Raw genomic sequence first — 18,970 nt, forward strand, 5'->3', positions numbered from 1 at the left:
CGACAGTGTGGCACTCCCTCAGTACTGACCCTCCGACAGTGCGGCGCTCCCTCGGTACTGTCCCTCCGACAGTGTGGCACTCCCTCAGTACTGACCCTCCGACAGTGCAGTTCTCCCTCAGCACTGCCCCTCCGACAGTGTGGCACTCCCTCAGTACTGACCCTCCGACAGTGCAGTTCTCCCTCAGCACTGACCCTCCGACAGTGCAGTTCTCCCTCAGCACTGCCCCTCCGACAGTGTGGCACTCCCTCAGTACTGACCCTCTGACAGTGCCGCGCTCCCTCAATACTGACCCTCCGACAGTGCAGTTCTTCCTCAGCACTGTCCCTCCAGCAGTGCGGCACTCCTTCAGTACTGTCCCTCTGACAGTGCGGCACTCCCTAAGTTCTGTGGAGGCCCGAACCCACTACCTTCTGTCTCTGAGTTAAGAGAGAGACCCACTGAACCACAGCTGACAGTATCAGATTATTTACGTTGAGCAGAGTCTCTGGCAAGGTCGTGGGGACTGGTTGTATCTGCAAATCAGGGTGGTGGATAAGTAGTGGATTAAAAGCTTTGGTTGCTTGGTATGAGCAATATTGAGGGCTATGATTTCCCTGAATACTGGGGCTGGTAAGACTGAGCTCAGTTACCTTTACTTGTCCTGCTTTCGTAGAGTGGGGCGAATTGTGAATGAGGCTGCGTGTTTTGTGTTTGATGCACTGGGGGAATGGGGAGAAGCCAGTGGGGATCAGCAGAAGTGAGGCTGACGGGTTAGTGGGCTTGGGGTGCGGGCACAGAGCATTGAGTTAGAACAGGATTACGTAGAATGTAGAACACAGAAACAGATCATTGGGCCCAACAGCTCCATGCTGGTGTTTCTGCCCCCTCTCGTGCCGCACACCACTACCGCACCCCGCTCACCCCTGCCCCAACTTCATTTCATCCTATCGAAAGATCCTTTGATTCCTTCCTCAATTGTGTAGTTATCTAGCTGCCTCTTTAATGCAGCTCTGCTATCTGTCTCAGACAGTCCCTGTGTTAGCAAGTGATTGCCCTACATTTATGGTCCCTAGTTCTGGTCTCCTCCACAGTGGAAACACCTTCTCTACCCTCACCCTGTTGGACTGCCTCAGAATTTGAAAGACAAATCACCCTTCAGCCTTCTCCTTTCTAGGGAAAAGAGTCCAACCTATTCAGCTATTCCTGATGGGTATAACCACCCCGTTCTGGTATCATCCTTGGAAATCTTCTTTGCAGCTTCTCCAGTGCCTTTGTCTCCATTTCAGAATATGAAGACCAGAACAGTGCACAATATGCATTGTACAGAGACTGTATTGTGGGCAGCAGCACTGTCCCTCCGCAGTTGAATATCCTTTCAAAACTGTGTCCAGGCTCTCATTTCAAGTATGGCCGTTGGGGCAAGATACTGGAGGTCAGGTGATGCCGAATGTAAGCATACCTCAGCATGATTCTGTGCCTTCAGTAGGAAAAAGGGGGAGCAGTGCAAAACAAACTACCAACTCGCTGTGTTTATTATTCAGTGTCCCTGTCAGTAAAAGCTGCACTGTTGTTTTGTGTTTGTCAAATTAGGGACCTCATTCCCAAGGGAAATCCAAGGTTTCCATTCAGCACTCAGAGTCAGCTTTGAGCACTCCCAGAATGGGTAGAGCTGCCTCGAGATTAGCCCTGACAGTGTGTTTCTCCACTTTATACCCAGTGTCAGGAGCGAGCGCTCCCAGAACAGTTCTAGCACGGGTTAGATACAGTGTAGAGCTCCCTCTACATTACCCTGACACTGTGTCCCCCCCACTTTATACACAGTGTCAGCATCGAGTGCTCCCAGGACAGGTACAGTACGGGTTAGATACAGTGTAGAGCTCCCTCTACATTACCCTGACAGTGTGTCCCCCCCACTTTATACCCAGTGTCAGCATCGAGTGCTCCCAGGACAGGTACAGTACGGGTTAGATACAGTGTAGAGCTCCCTCTACATTACCCTGACAGTGTGCCCTCCACTTTATACCCAGTGTCAGCATCGAGTGCTCACAGGACAGGTACAGTACGGGTTAGATACAGTGTAGAGCTCCCTCTACATTACCCTGACAGTGTGTCCCCCCCACTTTATACCCAGTGTCAGCATCGAGTGCTCCCAGGACAGGTACAGTACGGGTTAGATACAGTGTAGAGCTCCCTCTACATTACCCTGACAGTGTGCCCTCCACTTTATACCCAGTGTCAGCATCGAGTGCTCACAGGACAGGTACAGTACGGGTTAGATACAGTGTAGAGCTCCCTCTACATTACCCTGACAGTGTGTCCTCCCCACTTTATACCCAGTGTCAGCATCGAGTGCTCCCAGGACAGGTACAGTACGGGTTAGATACAGTGTAGAGCTCCCTCTACTCAATCTTTAAACTTGAGGAAACATCTGAAATAAATAAAAGCAAAATACTGCAGATGCTGGAAATCTGAAATAAAAACAAGAAATGCTGGAAGTAATCAGTAGGTGAGGCAGCATCTGTGGAGAGAGAAGCAGAGTTAACGCTTCAGGTCAGTAACCATTCAGCTCTGAAGAAGGGTCACTGACCTGAAACGTTAACTCTGCTTCTCTCTCCACAGATGCTGCCAGACCTGCTGAGTATTTCCAGCATTTCTTGTTTTTATATCTGAAATAAATATTGGGGGTTCCATAAAGGGCAGTATGCAAAATTCTGAGTGTCGGATGGCACATGTCCTTCCTCACGTCTGTTACAATTCTCTGTCCATCATGGAGGGACACTCTTGAGTTCCTTCGCAGTCTTCATGTTGGGCTTTTTGGATTCTTCACACACTCAGTCACTGCACCTGAGCCTCCCAACTTAGGTTTTCCACTTCTGCTGTCACTACTTACTCCATCCCCCGCCCCCTGCAGTCTCAACTCTGTTGAGTGATCTCTTCTCGTCTGCCCTTTCTGCTTCCCCCGGCCCCCCAACCCTGCTTTCTCTTCAGAAGCTTTCAGTAAAAGAAACAGGGATTTCTCCAGTTTACATCCGGAGGCGGGTCCACAGTAATTTGCAGCCAGGGCTGGATGGAAAGAATGTATGTTGATTCAAGCAAGAAAAATAACATGCATTTATATGGCGCTTTTCATGACCTTGGAACATCCCGGAGTGCATTTAGAACATAAATAGAAGCAGGCGTCGGCCACATAGCCCCCGCAAACCTGCTGCAAATTACAGCCAATGAAGTACTTCTGATGTGTAGTTATTGTGATGTAAGAAATGTGGCAGCGTACAGCAAGCTCCCACAAACATCAATAACTGGATCATTTTGTTTTCTTTTGTGTGATGTTTGTCGATGGATAAATGTTGGGGCCCAGGACAATGGGGCGATAGAGGATATAAATTAAAAGATAAAGGTGCTGTTTTGCCCACTGTTAATAAGCATCAGCAAAACTCCCCAAAAAGGCCATGTCATAGTCATCTTTACCTTTCAGAACTCACTCATGGTACCTGAGTCGCATTTTTTCCCCCCTTTCTTTCCCCCAGAGCACTGTGAATATAACCTTGTATTTCTTTTTTTAATCCTCTGCAGTAAATTTGCTGTAGCTTGCAGGTGGCTGCTGGGAGAGACGCATTTGCTCATAAATTGCTTTCTGATAATTCAGCCAGGCTCACCAGTGGTAAAGGGGTTGAGGAGGCGGTGTGGACGAGGAAGTGGGAGCTCGACTTGGTGGGGTTGAAGGGACTGGGAAGGTAAGCCGTCAGGACTGGATGAGCTGCTTCTGAGGAAGCTGAAGGAAGTAAGGGAGGAAATTGTGAAGGTACTGGCCATAACCTTCCCGTTCCCCCTTAGATCTGAAGAGGCCTGAAGAATTGCAAATATGACACCCTTGTTCAGAAAAGAGTGTAGGGATAAGCCCAGCAACTACAGGCCACTCAGTTTAACCTCGGTGCTAGGGCAAGCCTTTAGAAATCATTATCTGGGGCAAAATTAACTTGGACAGGTGTGGATTAATTAAAGAAAGCCAGCACGGATTTGTTAAAGGCAAAACTAACTTGATTGAGTTTTTCGATGAGGTGACAACAGATGGTTGATCTTGTGTACATGGCCTTCCAAAAGGTATTTGATAAAGTGCCACAAAACAGGCTTGTCAGCAAAGTTAGAGCCTAATGGAATGAAAGGGACACTGGCAGCATGGATCTCCTCGTTCACACTGCCTCCGCAACCCCTTTCTCATTGGTGAGCCTGGCTGTGTTGGCTGAGTGACAGGAAACAGAGTAGTCGCGAATGACTGTCGTTCAGACTGAAGAAAGGTATATACTGGGGGGGCCACTGCTTTTCTTGAGCAATATCAATGACCTGGACTTGGGTATACAGGGCACAATTTCAAAATTTGCAGATGAGGCAAATCTTGGAAGTCTTGTGAACTGTGAGAAAGATAACGATAAACTTAAAGAGGACATAGGCCAGTGGAATGGGCAGACAAGTGGCAGATGAAATTTAACACAGATGTTAATCCAGTTCCCTCACACTGTCACTCATTAACCCCTCACCCCTCAGCGCCCTGTGTTACTGACTGTATCTCTCCTGATGTTAATCCAGCTCCCTCACACAATCACTCAGTAACCCCTCTCCCCCAGTGCCCTGTGTTACTGACTGTATCTCGACTGATGTTAATCCAGCTCCCTCACACTGTCACTCAGTAACCCCACTTACCCCAGTGCCCTGTGTTACTGACTGCATCTCCACTGCTGTTAATCTAGCTCCCTCACACTGTCATTCAGTAACCCCTCTGCCCCCAGCATCCTGCTACAGACTGTATCTCTACTGGTGTTAATCCAGTTCCCTCACACTGTCACTCAGTAACCCCACTTCCCCCAGTGCCCTGTGTTACTGACTGTATCTCTGCTGGTGTTAATCCAGTTCCCTCACACTGTCACTCAGTAACCCCTCTCCACCAGCACCCTGTGTTACTGACTGTATCTCTACTGGTGTTAATCCAGTTCCCTCACACTGTCACTCAGTTACCCCACTTCCCCCAGTGCCCTGTGTTACTGACTGTATCTCTACTGGTGTTAATCCAGTTCCCTCACACTGTCACTCAGTAACCCCACTTCCCCCAGTGCCCTGTGTTACAGACTGTATCGCTACTGATGTTAATCCAGCTCCCTCACACTGTCACTCAGTAACCCCACTTCCCCCAGTGCCCTGTGTTACTGACTGTATCTCCACTGCTGTTAATCTAGCTCCCTCACACTGTCATTCAGTAACCCCTCTGCCCCCAGCATCCTGCTACAGACTGTATCTCCACTGGTGTTAATCCAGTTCCCTCACACTGTCACTCAGTAACCCCTCTCCACCAGCACCCTGTGTTACTGACTGTATCTCTACTGGTGTTAATCCAGTTCCCTCACACTGTCACTCAGTAACCCCTCTCCCCCCAGTGCCCTGTGTTACTGGCTGTATCTCTACTGGTGTTAATCCAGTTCCCTCACACTGTCACTCAGTAACCCCTCTCCCCCAGTGCCCTGTGTTACTGACTGTATGTCTGCTGATGTTAATCCAACTCCCTCACACTATTACTCAGTAACCCTTCTCCCCCGCACCATGTTACTGACTGTATCTGTACTGATGTTAATCCAGCTCCCTCACACGTCACTCAGTAACCCCTCTCTCCCAGTGCCCTGTGTTACTGACTGTATCTCTACTGATGTTAATCGAGCTCCATCACACATTCACTCAGTTACTTCTCTCCCCCACACTGACTATCTCTACTGATGTTAATCCAGCTCCCTCACACTGTCACTCAGTAACCCCTCTCCCCCCAGTGCCCTGTGTTACTGACTGTATCTCTGATGTTAATCCAGTTCCCTCACACTGTCACTCAGTAACCCCTCTCCCCCCAGTGCCCTGTGTTACTGACTGTATCTCTACTGATGTTAATCCAGCTCCTTCACACTGTCACTCAGTAACCCCTCTCCCCTCAGTCCCTGTGTTACTGACTGTATCTCTACTGATGTTAATCCAGCTCCCTCACACTGTCACTCAGTAACCCCTCTCCCCCCCCCCCCCCTCCAGTGCCCTGTGTTACTGACTGTATCTCTGATGTTAATCCAGTTCCCTCACACTGTCACTCAGTAACCCCTCTCCCCCCAGTGCCCTGTGTTACTGACTGTATCTCTACTGATGTTAATCCAGCTCCTTCACACTGTCACTCAGTAACCCCTCTCCCCTCAGTCCCTGTGTTACTGACTGTATCTCTACTGATGTTAATCCAACTCCCTCACACTGTCACTCAGTAACCCCTCTCTCCCAGTGCCCTGTGTTACTGACTGTATCTCTACTGATGTTAATCGAGCTCCATCACACAGTCACTCAGTTACCCCTCTCCCCCACACTGACTGTATCTCTACTGATGTTAATCCAGCTCCCTCACACTGTCAATCAGTAACCCCTCTCCCCCCGGTGCCCTGTGTTACTGACTGTATCTCTGATGTTAATCCAGTTCCCTCACACTGTCACTCAGTAACCCCTCTCCCCCCAGTGCCCTGTGTTACTGACTGTATCTCTACTGATGTTAATCCAGCTCCTTCACACTGTCACTCAGTAACCCCTCTCCCCTCAGTCCCTGTGTTACTGACTGTATCTCTACTGATGTTAATCCAGCTCCCTCACACTGTCACTCAGTAACCCCTCTCCCCCCCCCCCCCCCCCCAGTGCCCTGTGTTACTGACTGTATCTCTGATGTTAATCCACCTCCTTCACACTGTCACTCAGTAACCCCTCTCCCCTCAGTCCCTGTGTTACTGACTGTATCTCTACTGATGTTAATCCAGCTCCCTCACACTGTCACTCAGTAACCCCTCTCCCCCCCCCCCCCCCAGTGCCCTGTGTTACTGACTGTATCTCTACTGATGTTAATCCACCTCCCTCACACTGTCACTCAGTAACCCCTCTCCACCCAGTGCCCTGTGTTACTGACTGTATCTCCACTGCTGTTAATCTAGCTCCCTCACACTGTCACTCAGTAACCCCTCTGCCCCCAGCATCCTGTTACTGACTGTATCTCTACTGATGTTAAACCAGTTCCCTCACACTGTCACTCAGTAGCCCCTCTCCCCCCCAGTGCCCTGTGTTACTGACTGTATCTCTACTGATGTTAAACCAGTTCCCTCACACTGTCACTCAGTAACCCCTCTCCCCCAGTGCCCTGTGTTACTGACTGTATCTCGACTGATGTTAATCCAGCTCCCTCACACTGTCACTCAGTAACCCCTCTCCCCCCAGTGCCCTGTGTTACTGACTGTATCTCTACTGATTTTAATCCACCTCCCTCACACTGTCACTCAGTAACCCCTCTCTCCCAGTGCCATGTGTTACTGACTGTATCTTTACTGATGTTAATCCAGCTCCCTCACACTGTCACTCAGTAACCCCTCTCCCCCCCAGTGCCCTGTGTTACTGACTGTATCTCTGCTGATGTTAATCCAGTTCCCTCACACTGTCACTCAGTAACCCCTCTCCCCCCCAGTGCCCTGTGTTACTGACTGTATCTCTACTGATGTTAATCCAGTTCCCTCACACTGTCACTCAGTAACCCCTCTCCCCCCCAGTCCCTGTGTTACTGACTGTATCTCTACTGATGTTAATCCACCTCCCTCACACTGTCACTCAGTAACCCCTCTCCCCCCCCAGTCCTTGTGTTACTGACTGTATCTCTACTGATGTTAATCCAGTTCCCTCACACTGTCACTCGGTAACCCCTCTCTCCCCCAGCACCCTGTGTTACTGACTGTATCCCTACTGATGTTAATCCACCTCCCTCACACTGTCACTCAGGAACCCCTCTCCCCCCCCAGTCCCTGTGTTACTGACTGTATCTCTACTGATGTTAATCCAGTTCCCTCACACTGTCACTCAGTAACCCCTCTCCCCCCCCAGTCCCTGTGTTACTGACTGTATCTCTACTGATGTTAATCCAGCTCCCTCACACTGTCACTCAGGAACCCCTCTCCCCCCCAGTCCCTGTGTTACTGACTGTATCTCTACTGATGTTAATCCAGTTCCCTCACACTGTCACTCAGTAACCCCTCTCCACCCCAGTCCCTGTGTTACTGACTGTATCTCTACTGATGTTAATCCACCTCCCTCACACTGTCACTCAGTAACCCCTCTCCTCCCAGTCCCTGTGTTACTGACTGTATCTCTACTGATGTTAATCCAGCTCCCTCACACTGTCACTCAGTAACCCCTCTCCTCCCAGTCCCTGTGTTACTGACTGTATCTCTACTGATGTTAATCCACCTCCCTCACACTGTCACTCATTAACCCCTCTCCTCCCAGTCCCTGTGTTACTGACTGTATCTCTACTGATGTTAATCCAGTTCCCTCACACAGTCACTCAGTAACCCCTCTCCCCCCAGTGCCCTGTGTTACTGACTGTATCTCTACTGATGTTAATCCAACTCCCTCACACTGTCACTCAGTAACCCCTCTCCCCCAGTGCCCTGTGTTACTGACTGTATCTCTACTGATGTTAATCCACCTCCCTCACACTGTCACTCAGTAACCCCTCTCCCCCCAGTGCCCTGTGTTACTGACTGTATCTCTGATGTTAATCCAGTTCCCTCACACTGTCACTCAGTAACCCCTCTCCTCCCAGTCCCTGTGTTACTGACTGTATCTCTACTGATGTTAATCCACCTCCCTCACACTGTCACTCGGTAACCCCTCTCCCCCCAGTCCCTGTGTTACTGACTGTATCACTACTGATGTTAATCCACCTCCCTCACACAGTCACTCAGTAACCCCTCTCCCCATAGTGCCCTGTGTTACTGACTGTATCTCTACTGATAATCCAGCTCCCTCACACTGTCACTCAGGAACCCCTCTCCTCCCCCAGTGCCCTGTGTTACTGACTGTATCTCTACTGATGTTAATCCACCTCCCTCACACTGTCACTCAGTAACCCCTCTCCCCCAGTGCCCTGTGTTACTGACTGTATCTCTACTGATGTTAATCCAGTTCCCTCACACTGTCACTCAGTAACCCCTCTCCCCCCAGTGCCCTGTGTTACTGACTGTATCTCTACTGGTGTTAATCCAGCTCCCTCACACTGTCACTCAGTAACCCCTCTCCCCCCAGTCCCTGTGTTACTGGCTGTATCTCTACTGATGTTAATCCAGCTCCCTCACACTGTCACTCAGTAACCCCTCTCCCCCCCCCCCCCCCCCAGTGCCCTGTGTTACTGACTGTATCTCTACTGATGTTAATCCAGTATTCTTGCGTTATCAGTAACTCTTGAGCGATTGTGCTGTGATGATAGTGGTTGCAGTAACAGTGTGAAGTCGATGTACAAGACGCTGCAGCTCATGTTGCTGGACTGCTTGCTGGTCTGATTGTTTTTAATCTGTTGCTTTCTCTCTTCCCTTGCCTTTGTTTTTTTAGTTCCTTTCTGAACAGCTTTCCCAGCCCACAGCTCTAGCAGGTCTGCTCGCTAACCTCTGCCAAAGTGCCTTATTTACCCTGCCCTTTGATGCACATGAGTGCCCCGGAAGAATAAGTGCACTAATAGCGCTCTTATCGCACAGAAGCATCAGTGAACAGCTCACACGATGCATCGCTTTTTAAATGTTGAGCAGGTAACGGTGGCTGTCACACGTGGCAGCAGTAGCCCACAAGGAGCAGTGACGCAAATGACCAGTTTATCTGTTGGTTCAAAAGAAATAAGGCCAATCTTGCATTTATGCAGCATCTTTCACAATCTCGGAATGTCCCAAAACGCTTTGCAACCAATGAAGCACTTTAGAAGTGTGGTCACTGCTGTCATGGAGTTAAACACAGCTGGCAGCACTTTCACCCCCAGCAAGCTCCCACAAAGAGCAATGTGATGATGACCAAGCAAGCTTTTTTTTTAAAATCTTGTGATGTTGGCTGAGGGATAAATATTGGGCCCAGGACACCAGAGAGAACTCCCCCTGGCTTGCCTTGCAGTATTAGTTGCTGTTCCTTTTACGTCCACCTGAGAGGGCAGACAAGGTCAAGGGTCTTGATTTTATCTCTCACCTTCCGGGGAAATGAGCCGCAGCTGTAGCTGTGGCCTGGCGGCCGCTACGGGTCTGACCCCCCCCTGCCCCCGTTCGTGTGATCCATTGCTACCATGCCCCGCCCCGCCCTGAGCCCACCACCTTGGCCTGGGTACAGGGCCTCAATAGGCCCCTTAATTACCAATAATTGGCCTCAATTGGCGGTTGATCCATCTCCGAGCTGGCCTCATTTGGAGTGGATTGGGATTGTGGCGGTGAACCAGCATGGAGGCCGGCAGTGCCAAATTGCATACCCGGACTCCGAGCAGTTTAAAAATCCATCCCACCGTGAGGAGCAGTGGGGGCTGGTGCTCCTTGGCTTCAGTAATTAATTGTTTGGAGGAGAATGGATGTGAAGCCTTATAAACCTGGTATCATGCTTAGCGTCTGTGATGCAGTCACACCTGCAAGACCCAATATATCCTTCCTGCATTGCAGTGCCAAGAACTGAATGCAGTGCTCTAAAAGAGGGTCTGCGCAAGGCTGCTCTGTATAAGTGAAGCGATACACCTGCTTGGCATTAACACACTCTCTCCTTGAGGACAGAAACTGACTTGACCCCAGTCTGGACAAGTCGAATCAGCAGGAGGTTAACTCTTCAGGGCTGGAGTTTGACCAGCTCAGACTACACAGCTTACAACCTCGTTGAAGGTGAAAATGGTCCCTGCGGGGAATTTAGCTTGACCAAAGTGCAGGTGGGCACATGTTTAACCTTGAACCACCTCCCCCCACAAACCCGGACTCTCCCCTGCATCTCTTGTCAAGTCCCTAATGTTCTCCTTTTGAGCAGGAGTGATGTGGGAGTCCTGCAGTTGAATTGTGAGATTTCATCCCTTTTTCATAAGCTGAGATGTCGTGGGGTGGGGGTGTGGGGGGGAGGCGGAGGCTCATCAGGAGCTTAAATACCAGTATGGACCTGTTGGACCGAATGGCCAGTTTCTGTGCTGTAAATTTCGGTGGTGTAGTTATTGGATCGGTATCAGTATACTAAAGTGTAAGCGGTTTATTGCGATAATCTGCATCAGCGCTGATGTGCCATGCGTTAAATATCCTACACTGCTTTCAGGGAGCTCAATTGATAGTGTGCTAACTTCTGAATCAGAAGGTTGTGGGTTCAGGTCTCACTTGGGCTCATTATCCACCCTGGCGCATTTCTCGTCTCATTCCCCCTGATGGGGTTAACCTCAAGCTTTGTCTGCATAAACAGTGACAAAAGAGGGAATGTCCGGAGGATGCAAGTTCAAGATTTTTGACTGGAGCAGAAAAGATTATTTGGCAGGTGCACCGTTGGATTATAAAAGGTACAGTCGCATTTCCATTCCATAATCTGTGCTGAGTTGGCTAATCACAGCTGGGACAGAGAGAGCCAGTAAGGACGTGGTCTCTAAGATGTGTTGCTGTACACAGTGTCTCTCTCCCAGTGAGGAGTCGATCTCAAACACGTGTCCCTGTACACAGTGTCTCTCTCTCCCAGTGAGGAGTCGATCTCTAACACGTGTTGCTGTACACAGTGTCTCTCTCCCCCAGTGAGGAGTCGATCTCTAACACGTGTCACTGTACACAGTGTCTCTCTCTCCCAGTGAGGAGTTGATCTCTAACATGTGTCGCTGTACACAGTGTCTCTCTCTCCCAGTGAGGAGTCGATCTCTAACACGTGTCACTGTACACAGTGTCTCTCTCTCCCAGTGAGGAGTCGATCTCTAACACGTGTCACTGTACACAGTGTCTCTCTCCCAGTGAGGAGTCGATCTCTAACACGTGTCACTGTACACAGTGTCTCTCTCCCAGTGAGGAGTCGATCTCTAACACGTGTCACTGTACACAGTGTCTCTCTCCGAGTGGGGAGTTGATCTCTAACATGTGTCGCTGTACACAGTATCTCTCTCTCCCAGTGAGGAGTCGATCTCTAACACGTGTCGCTGTACACAGTGTCTCTCTCTCCGAGTGCGGAGTTGATCTCTAACATGTGTCACTGTGCACAGTGTCTCTCTCTCCCAGTGAGGAGTCGATCTCTAACACGTGTCGCTGTACACAGTGTCTCTCTCTCCCAGTGAGGAGTCGATCTCTAACACGTGTCGCTGTACACAGTGTCTGTCTCCGAGTGAGGAGTTGATCTCTAACACGTGTCACTGTACACAGCGTCTCTCTCCGAGTGAGGAGTTGATCTCTAACACGTGTCACTGTACACAGTGTCTGTCTCCGAGTGAGGAGTTGATCTCTAACGTGTCACTGTACACAGTGTCTCTCTCCGAGTGAGGAGTTGATCTCTAACACGTGTCGCTGTACACAGTGTCTCTCTTTCCCAGTGAGGAGTCGATCTCTAACACGTGTCACTGTACACAGTGTCTCTCTCTCCCAGTGAGGAGTCGATCTCTAACACGTGTCGCTGTTCACAGTGTCTCTCTCCCAGTGAGGTGTCGATCTCTAACGTGTCACTGTACACAGTGTCTCTCTCCCAGTGAGGAGTCGATCTCTAACACGTGTCGCTGTACAGTGTCTCTCTCTCCCAGTGAGGAGACGATCTCTAACACGTGTCGCTGTACACAGTGTCTCTCTCTCCCAGTGAGGAGTCGATCTCTAACACGTGTCACTGTACACAGTGTCTCTCTCTCCCAGTGAGGAGACGATCTCTAACACGTGTCGCTGTACACAGTGTCTCTCTCTCCCAGTGAGGAGTCGATCTCTAACACGTGTCACTGTACACAGTGTCTCTCTCTCCGAGTGAGGAGTTGATCTCTAACATGTGTCACTGTACACAGTGTCTCTCTCCCAGTGAGGAGTCGATCTCTAACACGTGTCGCTGTACACAGTGTCTCTCTCCCAGTGAGGAGTTGATCTCTAACGTGTCACTGTACACAGTGTCTCTCTCCGAGTGAGGAGTTGATCTCTAACATGTGTCACTGTGCACAGTGTCTCTCTCTCCCAGTGAGGAGTCGATCTCTAACACGTGTCGCTGTACACAGTGTCTCTCTCCCAGTGAGGTGTCGATCTCTAACGTGTCACTGTACACAGTGTCTCTCTCCCAGTGAGGAGTCGATCTCTAACACGTGTCGCTGTACAGTGTCTCTCTCTCCCAGTGAGGAGACGATCTCTAACACGTGTCACTGTACACAGTGTCTCTCTCTCCCAGTGAGGAGTTGATCTCTAACACGTGTCACTGTACACAGTGTCTCTCTCCGAGTGAGGAGCTGATCTCTAACACGTGTCACTGTACACAGTGTCTCTCTCTCCCAGTGAGGAGTTGATCTCTAACATGTGTCACTGTACACAGTGTCTCTCTCTCCCAGTGAGGAGACGATCTCTAACACGTGTCACTGTACACAGTGTCTCTCTCTCCCAGTGAGGAGTCGATCTCTAACACGTGTCGCTGTACACAGTGTCTCTCTCCGAGTGAGGAGTTGATCTCTAACACGTGTCACTGTACACAGTGTCTCTCTCCCAGTGAGGAGTCGATCTCTAACACGTGTCGCTGTACACAGTGTCTCTCTCTCCCAGTGAGGAGTCGATCTCTAACACGTGTCGCTGTACACAGTGTCTCTCTCCGAGTGAGGAGTTGATCTCTAACACGTGTCGCTGTACACAGTGTCTCTCTCCGAGTGAGGAGTTGATCTCTAACACGTGTCGCTGTACACAGTGTCTCTCTCCGAGTGAGGAGTTGATCTCTAACACGTGTCACTGTACACAGTGTCTCTCTCCCAGTGAGGAGTCGATCTCTAACACGTGTCACTGTACACAGTGTCTCTCTCTCCCAGTGAGGAGTCGATCTCTAACACGTGTCGCTGTACACAGTGTCTCTCTCCGAGTGAGGAGTTGATCTCTAACACGTGTCACTGTACACAGTGTCTCTCTCCCAGTGAGGAGTCGATCTCTAACACGTGTCGCTGTACACAGTGTCTGTCTCCGAGTGAGGAGTTGATCTCTAACACGTGTCACTGTACACAGTGTCTCTCTCTCCCATTGAGGAGTTGATCTCTAACACGTGTCGCTGTACACAGTGTCTCTCTCCGAGTGAGGAGTTGATCTCTAACACGTGTCACTGTACACAGTGTCTCTCTCCCAGTGAGGAGTCGATCTCTAACACGTGTCGCTGTACACAGTGTCTCCCAGTGAGGAGTTGATCTCTGTAACTAGTGTACCCCACAGCCTTCTCTTTGCTAGAGAAAGGAGCCCCAGCCTGATCAATCTTTCCTCATAGGTATAAATAACCTTTTAATTCTGGTATCATCCTTTTAAATCATTTTTGTAATGTCTCCAGTGCCTCCATATCCTTTTCTTACAGCATGGTGACCAAGACTCTGCACAGTACTGAGTGTGGTCTGATTAAGGTTTGATAGAAGTTTAACCACCTTCTTTGTGTTTCATCGTTATCAATCATTCCCACTGCTTTTTTTAAAAAAATGTCCTTGTTAATCTGTCGCTGTTTCTTGTGACTACTGTCTCTGTACCCCGAGATACCTTGCTGCTCGATTCCATTTCGACTCTTGTATGGAAATCAGAAAATATTTAATTTTAGTGAGAATGGGGGATGGTATCATGGGATAGAGAATTGCTCCCAGTGCAGTCTCGTCTGAGCATTTCCAAAAAAAGAACTTCATACCACACCTACTTGCACTGTCAAGCAGTCACCAATGGAATGATGGATCTTACTGTCTGAAACCTGGGTTGTCTCACAGATCTGTCTAACTTCAGGGTGAGGCATAGTTACTGGGCTACTTGAAACAGCTTCAAGTGAATTAAACAAAGAACTTGCATGCACATAGGAGCAGGATTAGGCCATTCAGCCCCTCTAGCCTGTTCTGCCATTCAATTACATCACGGCTGATCTATATCTTAACTCCGTCGATCTTACATTTAAAAATGATTGAGCTAGAATCTGCTGCTTTTCTGTGGAGGGTGTTCCACACTACTACCACCTTTTGCATGAAGAAGTGTTTTCAAACCTCCCCCATAAATGGCTTGGCTCTGCTTTTAAGGGACATCTGGACGTCACAAAGCACTTAACAGACAATGAAATGTAGTCACTGTTGTAATGTTGGCAATGTGGCAGCCAATTCGTGTGCAGCAAGTTCCTACAAACGTCAATGTGAAAATCTGTTTTTCCTTTTAGTCATGTTAGTTGAGGGATAAAAGTTGGCCCCAGGTCAGTGGAGAGAACTCCTCTGCTCTCCTTCAAAAACTAGTGGCTGAGAGATCTTTTATGCTTACTTGAGGGAGTAGACGGGCGACTCAGTTTAACATCTCATACAAATCATGGCAACTTCAGTGCCATGCTTTCCCAGTACTGCCCCTCCGACAGTGCGGCGCTCCCTCAGTACTGCCCCTCCGACAGTGCAGCGCTCCCTCAGTCCTGCCCCTCCGACAGTGCGGCGCTCCCTCAGTACTGACCCTCCGACAGTGTGGCGCTCCCTCAGTACTGACCCTCCGGCAGTGCAGCACTCCATCAGTACTGACCCTCCGACAGTGCAGCACTCCCTCAGTGCTGACCCTCCAACAGTGCGGCGCTCCCTCAGTACTGCCCCTCCGACAGTGCAGCGCTCCCTCAGTACTGCCCCTCCGACAGTGCGGCGCTCCCTCAGTACTGCCCCTCCGACAGTGCAGCGTTCCCTCAGTACTGCCCCTCCGACAGTGCGGCGCTCCCTCAGTACTGCCCCTCCGACAGTGCGGCGCTCCCTCAGTACTGACCCTCCGACAGTGTGGCGCTCCCTCAGTACTGACCCTCCGGCAGTGCAGCACTCCATCAGTACTGACCCTCCGACAGTGCAGCACTCCCTCAGTACTGACCCTCCGACAGTGCAGCACTCCCTCAGTACTGCCCCTCCGACAGTGCGGCGCTCCCTCAGTACTGCTCCTCCGACAGTGCGGCGCTCCCTCAGTACTGACCCTCCGACAGTGCAGCACTCCCTCAGTACTGACCCTCCGACAGTGCGGCGCTCCCTCAGTACTGCCCCTCCGACAGTGCAGCGTTCCCCGGCGCTGACCCTTCGACAGTGCAGCACTCGCTTAGTACCGAACCTGTGACAGTGTGGCGCTCTCTTGGCATTGATGCTGGGTCTGTCGGCCTAGATTTTGTGCTCAAATGTCTGCAGAGAGGCTTGATTCCAGGACCTTCTGACTGAGAGGTGAGCATGCTGCCCACAGAGCTGCGACTGACCCTAAAGGCCGACGTACGGTGCTCGTTTACCTGAATCTGCAGGTCTAAGTTGGTAAGGGTTCTGTCTCGTGACTTGGGAGATAACAGTTTCAAGTCCGACTCTGGCAAATCGAGAGTGCTTTGTTGTGCTGATGTCACTCTAGTACTGAGGAGGCTGGTGGTTGCAAGATGGACCAAAGCCCAGTCCACCTTTTTTGAGGTTAAAGGCTCCAGTAAGTTGGCATCTAGCCAGCAGCCCTCCATCAATCTATGTCCGCGCTGATCATAAAAAGCAGATGGACGATCGTTCAACTCATTGCTGTTTGAGATCCTGCTGAGCGCACAATGGTGCATTGCAATTGCCCACATAGCGACAGTAATATCTCATTGTGAGATCATGCTATGCACAGGATGGCTGTTGCAGTTACCTACTTAACGGCAGCTACTGCACAAAGAAGTTCTGTAAGCAGGTAGGTTGGGACGTTTGAGGGATGTGCTAAGTTGCTCTTCAGTTGCCAGTTTTGTCTGTCTCTGTAAACACCCCTTCCCTCCCACCCTGCAGTGACTGGACCCGGCGCCCCTGATTAGCAACTCACATGCTGGCCTAGATCATGGGGATTTATTCACACCACCAGTTGCCACGAAGAGGATTAAGAATATTAATTCCTGATTCCCACCGCCATCTTCTCTAACCCTCTTGTTACTACACGCACAGATGGGGCTGGGCTCTCTCCGTATCCCCGACTTTGTCTGTCTCCCTCCCCCCAGTCAATTCCTGATGATGTGCTGTCACTGCTTATGCTGGCAACACCAGCAGCCCATATCATCGAATCTTACAGCACAGAAGGAGGCCATTTGGCCCATTATGCCTGTGCTGGCTCTTTGAAAGAGCTGCCAATTTAGTCCCGCACACTCCAGCTTTTTCCCCGTAACCTTGCAAATTAGTCCTCATTCAAATATGTGCCTAGTTGACTTTTGAAAGGTCCTATGGAACCTGATTCCATCACTCTTTCAGGAAATGCAATCCAGATCTTAACAATCCTCTCTCTGTGAAAATAATTCCCCTCATTTCCCCTCTGATTCTTTTGCCAATTATTTGAAATATATAACCTTTGCTTACAGTCCCTCTTAGCAGAGGAAACGCTTTCTCCCTACTTGCTCGAATAAAGTCCTCGTGATTTTGACAGCATCTATTAAATCTCGCCTTAACCTTCTCTGCTGTAAGGAGAACAATCCCAGCTTCTCCAGGCTCTCCACATTAACTGAAGTTCCTTATCCCTGGGACTGTTCCAGTCAAACTCCTCTTAAATGCGAATTAGGAGCAGGAGTAGGCCACTCAGCCCTTTGAGCCTGCTCTGCCATTCAATAAGTTCATGGCTGAACTAATTACTCCACATTTCCACCTACGCCCAATAACCCTCCACCCCCTTGCTTATCAAGAATCTATCTACCTCCGTGCCTTACAAATATTCAAAGACTCTGCTTCCATCGCCTTTTGAGGAAGAGAATTCCAAAAACTCATGACCCTCTTGCACCCTCTCCATGGCCTTGACATCCTTATTAAAGTGCAGAGTCCAGGACGCAATCCTCCAGCTGGGGCCTAACCAGTTATTTATAAAGGTTCAGCATTAACTTCTTTGTTTTTGTATTCAGTGCCCCTAGTTACAAAGCTCATAGTCTTTCTGAACCAGCTCAGCAACTTGCCTTGCCGCCGTCAAAGATTTGTGACTGTGCACCCCAGTTCAGTCAACTCTTGCGCTGTTCCCTCCCGTCAAAATAGTATTGTGTAGATGATGGTGTGTCTCCATGTCGTTCCTCTCAAAGTGCATCAGTTCACACTTATTCATATGAAATTGCACTGCCACAGGGGACTGCACATAATGCAATCCTGTGAAACGGGTGAGATGACTGACTAGGTCGAGGGAGCAATGTTGGGCCAGGGCACTGGCAGGATTCCTGGCTTCCAGTTCCACTTGATCTTTTAACATCCATCTAATGGGCTACAACAGCCAGATAGGCCTCAGTTTTAATGTTCTCACTAGAGCAGGCATGTTTTTGTTTATTCGTTCATGGGATGTGGGCGTCGCTGGCTCGGCCAGCATTTATTGCCCATCCCTAGTTGCCCTTAAGAAGGTGGTGGTGAGCTGCCTGCTTGAAGTGCTGCAGTCCGTGTGGGGTAGGTACACCCACAGTGCTGGTAGGAAGGGAGTTCCAGGATTTTGACCCAGCGACAGTGAAGGAACGGTGATATAGTTCCAAGTCAGGATGGTGTGTGACTTGGAGGGGAACTTGCAGGTGGTGGTGTTCCCATGCATCTGCTGCCCTTGTCCTTCCAGGTGGTAGAGATCGCGGGTTTGGAAGGTGCTGTCTAAGGAGCCTTGGTGCGTTGCTGCAGTGCATCTTGTAGATGGTACACACTGCTGCCACTGTGATGGAGGGAGTGCATGTTTGTGGATGGGGTGCCAATCAAGTGGGCTGCTTTGTCCAGGATGGTGTTGAGCTTCTTGAGTGTTGTTGGAGCTGCACCCATCCAGGCAAGTGGAGAGTATTCCATCACACTCCTGACTTGTGCCTTGTAGATGGTGGACAGGCTTTGGGGAGCCAGGAGGTGAGTTATTTGCCGCAGGATTCCCATCCTCTGACCTGCTCTTGTAGCCACAGTATTTATATGGCTACTCCAGTTCAGTTTCTGGTCAATGGTAACCCCCAGGATTTTGATAGTGGGCGATGGTAATGTCATTGAATGTCAAGAGGAAATGGTTAGATTGATTCTCTCTTGTTTGAGAGAGTC

The 18,970-nt window shown here is 49.9% G+C and overlaps 1 protein-coding gene across 1 annotated transcript in view; it reads left to right on the forward strand.

Annotated features, from left to right (window-relative positions):
- Window positions 1-568: 568 nt before the first annotated feature.
- The window catches only part of LOC137385192 (palmitoyltransferase ZDHHC5-like), a 102,376-nt gene continuing 83,974 nt past the window's right edge, over window positions 569-18,970 (forward strand). The window contains exons 1-3 of the mRNA XM_068060179.1: window positions 569-612; window positions 1,240-1,419; window positions 3,570-3,716. Coding sequence (XP_067916280.1) covers window positions 569-612; window positions 1,240-1,419; window positions 3,570-3,716 — 371 coding nt within the window. The remainder of the gene's footprint in view (window positions 613-1,239; window positions 1,420-3,569; window positions 3,717-18,970) is intronic.

This window comes from Heterodontus francisci, chromosome 28 (genome assembly GCF_036365525.1).
Source record: "Heterodontus francisci isolate sHetFra1 chromosome 28, sHetFra1.hap1, whole genome shotgun sequence".
NCBI classification, from domain to species: Eukaryota; Metazoa; Chordata; class Chondrichthyes; order Heterodontiformes; family Heterodontidae; genus Heterodontus; species Heterodontus francisci.